The following is a 12,883-nucleotide window of genomic DNA, read 5'->3' as shown; positions in this document are numbered from 1 at the left end:
TTCTGTCATGGGCCTCCTCCAGTGAAAGATGCAACATCTGTCCCTTTACCTCCCCTCTCAACTCCATCCAAGGACCCAAACAGTCTTTCCAGGTGAGACAGATGTTCACCTGCACCTCCTCCAACCTCATCTATTGCATCCGCTGCTCCAGATGTCAACTTATTTACATCGGCGAAACCAAATGCAGGCTCGGCGATCGCTTTGCTCAACACCTGCGTTTGGTCCGCGTTGGCCAAACTGATCTCCCGGTGGCCGAGCACTTCAACTCCCCCTCCCATTCCCAGTCTGACCTTTCTGTCATGGGCCTCCTCCAGTGCCATAGTGAGGCCCACCGGAAATTGGAGGAACAGCACCTCATATTTCGCCTGGGCAGCTTGCAGACCAGCAGTATGAACATCGACTTCTCAAACTTTAGATAGTTCTTCTGTCCCTCTCTTCCCCTCCCCCTTCCCAGATCTCCCTCTATCTTCCTGTCTCCACCTATATCATTCCTTTGTCCCGCCCCCCGACATCAGTCTGAAGAAGGGTCTCGACCCGAAACGTCACCCATTCCTTCTCTCCTGAGATGCTGCCTGACCTGCTGAGTTACTCCAGCATTTTGTGAATAAATACCTTCGATTTGTACCAGCATCTGCAGTTATTTTCTTATACAACTTATTTTATTCAGTCAGTTTTCATTCTATTCTATTCTGGGTCATTATTTTATTGATTTCACTTTGTTGTGCCCATATTATAGAATTATATGGTGATAGTGCCATTCGGCAAAGAAACAAGCCAACTCGTCCATGCTGACCAAGATGCCCTATCTGGCCCCGCTTGTTCCATGTCCCTCAAGCCTTTCTATCCATGTATATGCCCAGTTGTCTTTAAATGTTATAGTACCTACCCCAGCTACCCCCTCTGACCGCTGGTTGTATTTACCCACCACCCTCTGTGAGCGTGTTCTAAATAAGTGCCATCAGTTCCCTGTAACGTAGTGCAGACCGCTCATATAACAGTAGATATCAGGGAAGTCCATGAGCCGCACTGTTATGCAACAGGTGCAGATTAACGGACTTCCAAATAGTCTAGACACCCACGTTCAATTCCCAGTGATCCTCCTGTTCAGTAACACGCATGGCGTCATCACGATGCTTCCTGTTCAGATAAATATTTGCTTTTCTTGGTTAGTTTGTCCTAATTACTCGCAGCAGTACGCAGGTTTTTGCTTTAAATAGGAATAAGTTGTTCATCTTATCAAAACTCGTTGCCATAGCAGCCTAACTTTCCTCGGCAAGTATTAAGCATATTCTTTACATTTAACCTTCGTTAAGCTTCATTGCAGCACAGAAAGCCACAGGAGATCCTTTGGCTATCAAGCTGTACAACTCCTCCGCCTTCTGTCGTGGGGTAGACTGACTCCCCCTCCCCCCCCCCAATCTTTGCGCATCCCCAATCGTGGACTTTCCACTCAACACTTTAATTTCATGTATCTTGTTGTGTTTATGAATGTTGGCAGACCAATTTCCCTCCTGGGATAAATAAAAGTTCTATCGTATCGTAAAATATTGTCACCCAAGAAATTTGAACGCCTATTTTAAAACTATCTTGGATTCATTTCGATTAATATAGCTCTGAAAGAATTGCAAGTAATATTTTCAGTTGAGCTTTGGTATAGCTTTTCTTTTCCCCTCCTTTCTAGGCTGCAGAGCATGTTGTTAATCTTTCCCACCAATCTCATTTCCTTTACATGGGGAATTGCTCTTTACTACATCAGCTCCAGTTGAACAGAATTCTCCCAGGTGAGGTTTTACAAATGCATTCCCTCCGGAGAACTAAGTTGTGTTTCAGTGAGATAATCCCTGCATGTTGCAAATGTAGCTGCCATATTTAACAGCCATTGACAGTGATGGACCAGCCACTGCACCCAGGATGTTGTGGACATCTGCAGGTATGTGGACATCATCCCTATGCCAGTCAGAACAATGTCTGAAAGGAGCATGTGTGGAGAATTAGTGCTCAAAAGCATTGCTTTTCAGTGGGAGTGCTGCATTTCCCAGTGATATGTAATCTTCCCACCAATGAATAATGTTCCATGGTAATCTATTGTCCATCTGATTACTTTGCTATTACAGCAGTAATCCTTTGCTCTCTTCTTTCCCCTCTTTTCCTCATTAATGTTACCAATGGTACAAAGTGTTAGGATAGTTGTTTAATTTACCTGTGGGAAGTGACATCGCTGGCACAGTCAGATTTACAGTGCCCTCCATAATGTTTGGGACAAAGATCCATCATTTATTTATTTGCCTCTGTACTCCACAATTTGAGATTTGTAATAGAAAAAATCACGTGGCTAAAGTGCACATTGTCAGATTTTATTAACGGGTATTTTTATACATTTTGGTTTCACCATGTAGAAATTACAGCATTGTTTATACATAGTCCCCCCCATTTCAAGGCACCATAATGTTTGGGACACAGCAATGTCATGTAAATGAAAGTAGTCATGTTTAGTATTTTGTTGCATATACTTTGCATGCAATGACTGCTTGAAGTCTGTGATTCATGGGCATCACCAGTTGCTGGGTGTCTTCTCTGGTGATGCACTGCCAGGCCTGTATTGCAGCCATCTTTAGCTTATGCTTGTTTTGGGGGCTAGTCCCCTTCAGTTTTCTCTTCAGTATATAAAAGGCATGCTCAATTGGGTTCAGATTGGGTAATTGACTTGGCCACTCAAGAATTTACCATTTGTTAGCTTATAAAAACTCCTTTGATGTTTTAGCAGTATGTTTTGTCTTGCTGCAGAATGAACTGCCGGCCAATGAGTTTTGAGGCATTTGTTTGAACTTGAGCAGATAGGATGTGTCTACACACTTCAGAATTCATTATGCTACTTCCATCAGCAGTTGTATCATCAGTGAAGATAAGTGAGCCAGTACCTTCAGCAGCCATACATGCCCAGACCATAACACCCCCACCACCGTGTTTCACAGATGAGGTGGTAAGCTTTGCATCGTGGGCAGTTCCTTCTCTCCTCCATACTTTGTACTTGCCATCACTCTGAAATAAATTAATCTTCGTCTCATCTGTCCGCTAGTCCTTTTTCCAGAACTGTGGTTGCTCTTTTAAGTACCTCTTGGCAAACTGTAGCCTGGCCATCCTATTTTTGCGGCTAACCAGTGGTTTGCATCTTTCAGTGTAGCCTTTGTATTTCTGTTCATGAAGTCTTCTGCGGACAGTGTTCATTGATAAATCCACACCTGACTCTTGAAGAGTGTTTATGATCTGTCGGACAGGTGTTTGGGGATTTTTCTTTATTATAGAGAGAATTATTCTGTCATCAGCTGTGGAGGTCTTCCTTGGCCTGCTAGTCCCTTTGCGATTAGTAAGCTCACCAGTGCTCTCTTTCTTCTTAATTATGTTCCAAACAGTTGAATTTGGTAAGCCTATGGTTTGGCTGATGTCTCTAACAGTTTTGTTCTTGTTTCTCAGTCTCATAATGGCTTCTTTGACTTTCATTGGCACAACTTTGGTCCTCATGTTGATAAACAGCAATAAAAAATTCCAAAGGTGATGGAAAGACTGGAGGAAAGACTAGATGCTGAGATCTCCCTTATACCCAAAGATACTAGAGGAGCAAGATGAACCACTCCGTCAAAATCGTCTATACTGAAGTGTATAACTTCAGATGATACTAAGTTGGGGGGTAGTGTGAATTGTGAGGAAGATGCAATAAGGCTGCAGGGTGACTTGGACAGGTTGTGTGAGTGGGCGGATACATGGCAGATGCAGTTTAATGTAGATAAGTGTGAGGTTATTCACTTTGGAAGTAAGAATATCATATCATATCATCATATATATACAGCCGGAAACAGGCCTTTTTGGCCCTCCAAGTCCGTGCCGCCCAGCGATCCCCGCACATTAATAATAATAATAATAATAATAATATTCATTTATTGTCATTGCAACGAGTACAACGAAATTAAAAAATAGCCAATCCTGACGGTGCGTACAAACATATATGCAATAAATGCAAAAACAAATAAATACATAAATACAATTGAATACAATTATATTAAGTACAAGATTTTTTAACGGTGTTGCCTAGTGCAAAGGTAGTGTTCAGTTCTCGTATGGCCCTGGGGTAAAAACTGTTCTTAAGTCTGTTTGTTCGGGATTTGATCGACCTGAAACGTCGACCAGAGGGCAGATGAACAAACAGACGGTGGCCGGGGTGGGATGGATCTTTTATTATTTTGCCTGCTCTACTGAGGCAGTGTGGGCTGAACAGGTGCTCCAGGGAGGGCAGTGAGCAGCCGATGATCTTCTGGGCCGTCGTGATGACCCTCTGAAGGGCCTTCCTGTCCTTTTCTGAGCAGCTGGCATACCATGTGGTTATACAGTATGCCAGCACACTCTCGATGGAGCAGCGATAGAAGGACAACATGAGCTTCTCCTGCAGGTTGGTTTTCCTGAGGATCCTCAGGAATAATCCTACACTATCCTACACCCACTAGGGACAATTTTTACATTTACCCAGCCAATTAACCTACATACCTAGAAAGGCAGATTATTATCTGAATGGTGTCAAGTTAGGAGGAGGGGGAGTTCAACGAGATCTGGGTGTCCTAGTGCATCAGTCAATGAAAGGAAGCATGCAGGTACAGCAGGCAGTGAAGAAAGCCAATGGAATGTTGGCCTTCGTAACAAGAGGAGTTGAGTATAGGAGCAAAGAGGTCCTTCTACAGTTGTACCGGGCCCTGGTGAGACCGCACCTGGAGTACTGTGTGCAGTTTTGGTCTCCAAATTTGAGGAAGGATATTCTTGCTATGGAGGGCGTGCAGCGTAGGTTCACTAGGTTAATTCCCGGAATGGCGGGACTGTCGTATGTTGAAAGGCTGGAGCGATTGGGCTTGTATACACTGGAATTTAGAAGGATGAGGGGGGGTCTTATTGAAACATATAAGATAATTAGGGGATTGGACACATTAGAGGCAGGAAACATGTTCCCAATGTTGGGGGAGTCCAGAACAAGGGGCCACAGTTTAAGAATAAGGGGTAGGCCATTTAGAACGGAGATGAGGAAGAACTTTTTCAGTCAGAGAGTGGTGAAGGTGTGGAATTCTCTGCCTCAGAAGGCAGTGGAGGCCAGTTCGTTGGATGCTTTCAAGAGAGAGCTGGATAGAGCTCTTAAGGATAGCGGAGTGAGGGGGTATGGGGAGAAGGCAGGAACGGGGTACTGATTGAGAGTGATCAGCCATGATCGCATTGAATGGCGGTGCTGGCTTGAAGGGCTGAATGGCCTACTCCTGCACCTATTGTCTATTGTCTATAACGCTAAGGGGCGTAATGTCGGCCATTTTATATCATATCATATCATATCATATATATACAGCCGGAAACAGGCCTTTTCGGCCCTCCAAGTCCGTGCCGCCCAGCGATCCCCGTACATTAACACTATCCTACACCCACTAGGGACAATTTTTACATTTACCCAGCCAATTAACCTACAAACCTGTACGTCTTTGGAGTGTGGGAGGAAACCGAAGATCTCGGAGAAAACCCACGCAGGTCACGGGAAGAACGTACAAACTCCTTACAGTGCAGCACCCGTAGTCAGGATCGAACCTGAGTCTCCGGCGCTGCATTCGCTGTAAAGCAGCAACTCTACCGCTGCGCTACCGTTAGTAAGCAAAACCTGCTGTTCGCTATGCCTTTCGCAGTGTAATCAGTGTTTTGGGGGAACAGTATGTGCAATGATAGCATAAAAATGCAGAATATATCTCATCTATCAATTCACGCATTTTTGTTATTTTTCTTTTTAAATGTTACTGCAAGTTTCTGCCTACTAAAATGGCGCCATGGCATTCTACGGTTTTCAGGTTCGAGTGGTCTATCTTGCTCTGCTCTTATTATCTTTGCTTATTTCTGCATTAAGTCGGTAATTAAACACACCTGAGCAATTACAAACAGCTGCAAAGTCATGTGTCCCAAACATTATGATGCCCTGAAATGGGGGGATTATAGACAATAGGTGCAGGAGGAGGCCATTCGGCCCTTCGAGCCAGCACCACCATTCAATGTGATGATGGCTGATCATTCTCAATCAGTACCCCGTTCCTGCCTTCTCCCCATACCCACTGACTCCGCTATCCTTAAGAGCTCTATCTAGCTCTCTCTTGAATGCATTCAGAGAATTGGCCTCCACTGCCTTCTGAGGCAGAGAATTCCACAGATTCACAACTCTCTGACTGAAAAAGTTTTTCCTCATCTCCGTTCTAAATGGCCTACCCCTTATTCTTAAACCGTGGCCCCTGGTTCTGGGCTCCCCCAACATTAGGAACATGTTTCCTGCCTCTAATGTGTCCAACCTCTTAATAATCTTATATGTTTCGATAAGATCCCCTCTCATCCTTCTAAATTCCAGTGTATACAAGCCGAGTCGCTCCAGTCTTTCAACATATGACAGTCCCGCCATTCCGCGAATTAACCTAGTAAACCTATGCTGCACGCCCTCAATAGCAAGAATATCCTTCCTCAAATTTGGAGACCAAAACTGCACACAGTACTCCAGGTGCAGTCTCACTGGGGCCCTGTACAACTGCAGAAGGACCTCTTTGCTCCTATACTCAACTCCTCTTGTTATGAAGGCCAACATCCCATTGGCTTTCTTCACGCCTGCTGTACCTGCATGCTTCCTTTCAGTGCCTGATGCACTAGGACACCCAGATCTCGTTGTATGTCCCCTTTTCCTAACTTGACACCATTCAGATAATAATCTGCCTTCCTATTCTTACCACCAAAGTGGATAACCTCACACTTTTCCACATTAAACTGCATCTGCCATGCATCCACCCACTCACACAACCTGTCCAAGTCACCCTGCAACCTCATAGCATCTTCCTTTGTATCATCTGCAAATTTGCTAATGGTACTTTTAATTCCTTCATCCAAGTCATTAATGTATATTGTAAATAGCTGCGGTCCCAGCACTGAGCCTTGCGGTACCCCACTAGTTACTGCCTGCCATTCTGAAAGGGACCCATTTATCCCCACTCTTTGCTTTCTGTTTACCAACCAATTTTTTATCCATGTCAGTACCCTACCTCCAATACCATGTGCTCTAATTTTGCCCACTAACCTCCTATGTGGGACCTTGCCGAAGTCAAGGTACACTACATCCACTGGCTCTCCCCTGTCCATTTTCCTAGTTACATCCTCAAAAAATTCCAGAAGATTAGTAAAGCATGATTTCCCCTTCGTAAATCCATGCTGACTCGGAACGATTCTGTTACTGCTAGCCAAATGCTCCGCAATTTCGTCTTTTATAATTGACTCCGGCATCTTCCCCACCACTGATGTCAGACTAACTGGTCTATAATTTCCCGTTTTCTCTCTCCCTCCTTTCTTAAAAAGTGGGATAACATTAGCTACCCTCCAATCCACAGGAACTGATCCTGAATGTATAGAACATTGGAAAATGATCACCAATGCGTCCACGATTTCTAGAGCCACCTCCTAAGTACCCTGGGAGCCTTCAGTCCCATCAGTCTACCCAACACCATTTCCTGCCTAATGTGAATTTCCTTCAGTTCCTCCGTCACCCTAGGATCTCTGGCCACTAGAACATCTGGGAGATTGTTTGTATCTTCCTTAGTGAAGACAGATCCAAAGTTCACTCGTCTGCCATTTCCTTTTTCCCCATAATAAATTCCCCTGCGTCTGTCTGCAAGGGACCCACATTTGCCTTGACTATTTTTTTCCTCTTCACATACCTAAAAAAGCTTTTACTATCCTCCTTTATATTATTGGCTAGCTTACCCTCGGTACCTCATCTTTTCTCCCCATATTGCCTTTTTAGTTATCTTCTGTTGCTTTTTAAGAGTCCCAATCCTCTGGCTTCCCACTCTTCTTTGCTATATTATACTACTTCTCTTTTATTTTTTTGCTGTCCTTGACTTCCCTTGTCAGCCACGTATAAACACAGGTGTAATTTCTACATGGTGAAACCAAAATGTATAATAATGGCCTCTATTAAAATCTGACAATGTGCACTTTAACTACGTGATTTTTTTTTTCTATTACAAATCTCAAATTGTGGAGTCAAATAAATAAATGATGGGTCTTTGTCCCAAACATTATGGAGGGCACTGTATTGCCCTACATTACTGCCTTTGACAAGGTGTTTCATACAGAATTGATGCATGTTTTTACAATTGCATTCCTTCTTGAGAACTACAAAGTTGTTTCAGTCTAAAAGTTTAGTGTTTTGTACAGGGACAATTGTCCCAAACGCTGCTCTCGTTGCTCCTTCCATTCCCAACTGCACCATTTAAAATTCTCTGCACAACTTGTATTCATTTACACGTTCACAACTAAGTACATTTGGTGGATGGTAAATTGCAGGCAGCTACTACTCCGATCTGTCAGCTGTTGAAACTTTCCAACCAATGACAAGCGAATCGCCTTTTTGTTGCACTCTTCTTTACTGAAATTCTGTTTTCCTTTTCTGTTATGGATGGAGCAGGTCGGAGAAATGCACCTCCACTGAACCTCACTGGCCTGCCCGGCACCGAGAAACTGAATGATAAGGAGAAAGAGGTACAGGCAAAGCCGTCTCTGCTGCTAACCCTGGCAATGTCAAATCCTAATATGGGCGGGCAGGGAAAACTATCAAATTTCACCAGACACTTTCAGTCTGTTCAGGCTGCCTGTAGTTCCAACCAAAATGTTTAAACGTTAACCCTATAGTTTTTGCAATACATGCCTCTTGCCTCTTGAAAGGTAAATTTCAACAACAGTATTAAAATAGAACTTTTAGAAATATTGTTGTTCCGAGAAAGATGATTGAGGTATTTTATCGTTCAGTGTGTCATGTTCTTCCTGTAATCAGAGGAAGTTTATATAAGACTTTTAATGTGTTGGGTAATGTTGCTGATGGATGTTTTCTTCCTCCACCTGTCCCACAGCTGTGTCAGATGGTACGGCTCGTTCCCGGAGCATACTTGGAATACAAGTCGGCTTTAATGAACGAAGGCTGCAGGTTAGGTGGGTTGAAGCTAGCCCATGCAAGGACTCTCATTAAAATAGATGTGAACAAAACAAGAAAGATCTATGATTTCCTGATCCGAGAAGGATATATTACTAAGGCGTGAATGGGCAAGGTGCTGAGGAACGCTGCCTGTAAGCAATCTCCGCACAAGGCAGACTGCCACCTGGCAACCTCTCATTTCCTTTGTCAGTGATGTACAGAATGGAACCATGTATTTTTATTTATTCTCTTCTTGTAAAAGATCCGAATTTGTTCTCTGTCAGTTTCTGGATTTTTGTGTTTTGGTAAATGTAGTGTGAGTTCAATAAATAAAATATGCTTTGATAAAGATCATACTTAAATGTTTTTGTAACCCAAACGGATTAAGTATCTGAGATTGAATTTGCTGTTTTAGATCATTTCTTGACTTAAAATCCTAATTTCAGGGGCGAGGTTAATGCATTGTGCAAAGATGTTGTGATCCCGGAGTTTAAATTTGCAACAAATAATCCACTTAGTGATGACCTCAGGCTGCATTTACAGAATGGATGTGGGGGCAGCACGGTGGCGCAGCAGTAGAGTTGCTGCCTCACAGCACCAGAGACCAATGTTGGATCCTGGCTACGGATGCTGTCTATACAAAGTTTGCATGTTCTCCCCGTCATCGCCTGGGTTTTTGACGGGTGATCCGGTTTGCGTCCACACGCAAAAGATGCACAGGTTTGTGAGTTGTCCCCATTGTGCAGGATACTGCCAGTGTACGCGGCGATCTCTGGTCAGCACGGACTCAGTGGGCCAAAGGGGCTGTTTCTGTGCTGTATTAAATCTAAAGGAGATGTATTAAAGCACTACTTTAGGGAATGCATCTTTGAGATGGGATGTAAAACTGGTTGGGGCAGCATTTGAATGTTGACCTTCCTGGCACAGCGGCCCGTCGCTGCATGGACGCCAGCCAGGTGAGGTCGCTGGTCCACGGGGCACAGGATCTCCCTAAATACACGGCAAACCAGAGGAGCTGAGAACAATCACCTGCGGAAAATGAAGTATGCAGGATGCTGAGAAGTGATCTTATAGGGGATGTATAAAATCATGAGGGGAATAGATAGATTTATTCACAAAATGCTGGAGTAACTCAGCAGGTCAGGCAGCATCTCGGGAGAGAAGGAATGGGTGACGTTTCGGGTCGAGACCCTTCTTCAGACTGATGTCGGGGGTGGGACAAAGGAAGGATATAGGTGGAGACAGGAAGATAGAGGGAGATCTGGGAAGGAGGAGGGGAAGGGAGGGACAGAGGAGCTATCTGAAGTTGGAGAAGTCGACGTTCATACCACTGGGCCGCAAACTGCCCAGGCGAAATATGAGGTGCTGCTCCTCCAATTTCCGGCGGGCCTCACTATGGCACTGGAGGAGGCCCATGACAGAGAGGTCAGACTGGGAATGGGAGGGGGAGTTAAAGTGCTGGGCCACTGGGAGATCAGTTGCGTTAATGCGGACCGAGCGCAGGTGTTCAGCGAAACGATCGCCGAGCCTGCGCTTGGTTTCGCCGATATAGATAAGTTGACATCTAGAGCAGCGGATGCAATAGATGAGGTTGGAGGAGGTGCAGGTGAACCTCTGTCTCACCTGGAAAGAATGTTTGGGTCCTTTGATGGAGTTGAGGGGGGAGGTAAAGGGACAGGTGTTGCATCTCGTGCGGTTGCAAGGGAAAGTGCCCGGGGTTAGGGTGGTTTGGGTAGGAAGGGACGAGTGGACCAGGGAGTTGCGGAGGGAACGGTCTCTGCGGAACGCAGAGAGGGGAGGGGATGGGAAGATATGGCCAGTGGTGGGGTCCTATTGTAGGTGACGGAAATGTTGGTGGATAATATGTTGGATCCGCTGGCTGGTGGGGTGGAAGGTGAGAACGAGGGGGATCCTGTCCTTGTTGCGAGTGTGGGGATGGGGAGCAAGAGCGGAGCTGCGGGATGTAGAAGAGACCCTAGTGAGAGCCTCATCTATAATGGAGGAGGGGAAGCCCCGTTTTCTGAAAAACGAGGACATCTCGGAAGCCCTAGTGTGAAACACCTCATCCCGGGCGCAGATGCGGCGTAGACGGAGGAATTGGGAGTAGGGGATAGACTTTTTGCAGGGGACCGGGTGGGAAGAAGTGTAGTCCAGATAGCTGTGCGAGTCGGTGGGCTTGTAATAAATGTCCGTCACTAGTTTTTCTCCTGTGATGGAGATGGTGAGGTCCAGAAACGGGAGGGAGATGTCAGAGATAGTCCAGGTATATTTAAGGGCAGGATGGAAATTGGAGGTGAAGTGTATAAAGTCAGTGAGTTCTGCATGGGTGCAAGAGGTAGCACCAATGCAGTCGTTGATGTAGCGGAGGTAGAGTTCGGGGATGGGGCCAGTGTACGTCTGGAACAGGGATTGTTCGACGTACCCAACAAAGAGGCAGGCGTAGCTAGGGCCCATGCGAGTGCCCATAGCTACGCCTCTGGTTTGGAGGAAGTGGGAGGAGTCAAAGGAGAAGTTGTTGAGGGAATAGATAGATTTGAATGCACATTCTTTTACCCAAGGTAAGGGAATCAAGAACATGTGTTTAAGGTGAGAGGAGAAAAGATTTAATTTGAGCCTGAGGGGCAACCTTTTCACACAGAAGGTAGTGGGTACATAGAACAAGCTGCCAAAGGAGATAGTTGAGACAGGGACTCTGCTCACTTTGTGAGTAGATTTGGGCCCCATATCTGAGGAAGGATGTGCTGGCGTTGGAGAGGGTCCAGTGTCTTATGAACAGTTCCCTAGATAGATTACAATCAGCAAGCAGAAACAAGTATGTTTAACATCACTATATATATAGATGTATATATATAAATAGCTTCTAGCTGTTAATACAGTAAACATTTGTTTTTACGGGCTTCTTTGTAACGGATTTTGGTTATAGCAGACGGACCTACCAACCTTCACCGCAGAAGCTTTCCCCGGCCGTGCCTGCCACCTTGCCACTGCCTGTATCGCTGCATTCAGACCGTGAAGATTTAGCTTAGGGCAGGTAAGGCTTGGCTTTAATGTTCCAGCTGAGAAAAGGCACCTCTGTCAGTGTAGTCCTCACTCGGTCTAAATGTTATTGTTGGGTCTTTACACATGAAATGGCATAATATTACACTGTTATAACAGTCACAATTTCCCCCCCGCTATGGTCCATTATAACGAGGGTTTACTGAACATTCTAATGGATTTAGTTGACATGAAAGTTAAGAATGGAATTGTTATACCATCTGTGCCGATGATTGGTGGCAAACAGGTGGACAAAATGAACATTTTAACAAAAGACACTTGATAGGCATGTGGAGGAGAGGGTGCAATCAAATAGACGGGCAGAGTGGAATGTGCCCCTCAATATTATGTTCACAGGGGTGAGGTTTCACTCTGGACAGTTCTCATTGCATTGCAAGATCTCCTTTTCCTGAACAACAAACTCAGTTGCAGTCATCTCTGAATAAATGTGTGAATAAACGTGACAGGAACTTACAATCCAGCTTCTTTGAGGCAAATTAAATGCACTTGGCCAAAAGATTTAATTTTCCATTTTCTTCAAGCCATTGTCAAATAGTCCATTAGTTTATACAAAGTCACACTTAAATGAAGGTACATCGGGCACGTTTATTTTACCTATACCAATGATGCACCTGTAGCTTTATCCTCAAGGTCAGTCGAAGTATACGTTTTTGGTTGTGAGTGAAGAGAGCTCCATCCAGAGAAACCAACATTATATTCTTTATCCCTGCATTTCCATTTGTGAAGTCAGAATCATGCAGAATGAAACAGGTCCTTCAGCCCAACTCCTCCAACCAAGATGCTCCATCTATGCTTGCCCATATTTGGCCCATATCC

The 12,883-nt window shown here is 44.8% G+C and overlaps 1 protein-coding gene across 14 annotated transcripts in view; it reads left to right on the top strand.

The window, feature by feature from the left end:
- Positions 1-9,353, top strand: part of tada2a (transcriptional adaptor 2A) — a 42,617-nt gene extending 33,264 nt beyond the window's left edge. For 2 of the 14 annotated variants that reach the window (XM_078422313.1, XM_078422312.1), the window contains exon 14: positions 8,949-9,353. In XM_078422313.1, the coding sequence (XP_078278439.1) occupies positions 8,949-9,064 (116 nt within the window). In that variant the 3' untranslated portion in view covers positions 9,065-9,353. Of the gene's footprint in view, positions 1-1,681; positions 1,782-8,491; positions 8,581-8,948 lie in introns of those variants that run through there. The other 12 variants (XM_078422318.1, XM_078422317.1, XM_078422315.1 and 9 more) reach the window with 11 other exon arrangements.
- Positions 9,354-12,883: the final 3,530 nt, after the last annotated feature.

Source organism: Rhinoraja longicauda, chromosome 26 (assembly GCF_053455715.1).
Source record: "Rhinoraja longicauda isolate Sanriku21f chromosome 26, sRhiLon1.1, whole genome shotgun sequence".
NCBI classification, from domain to species: Eukaryota; Metazoa; Chordata; class Chondrichthyes; order Rajiformes; family Arhynchobatidae; genus Rhinoraja; species Rhinoraja longicauda.
This window is presented reverse-complemented; position numbering and strand designations above follow the sequence as displayed.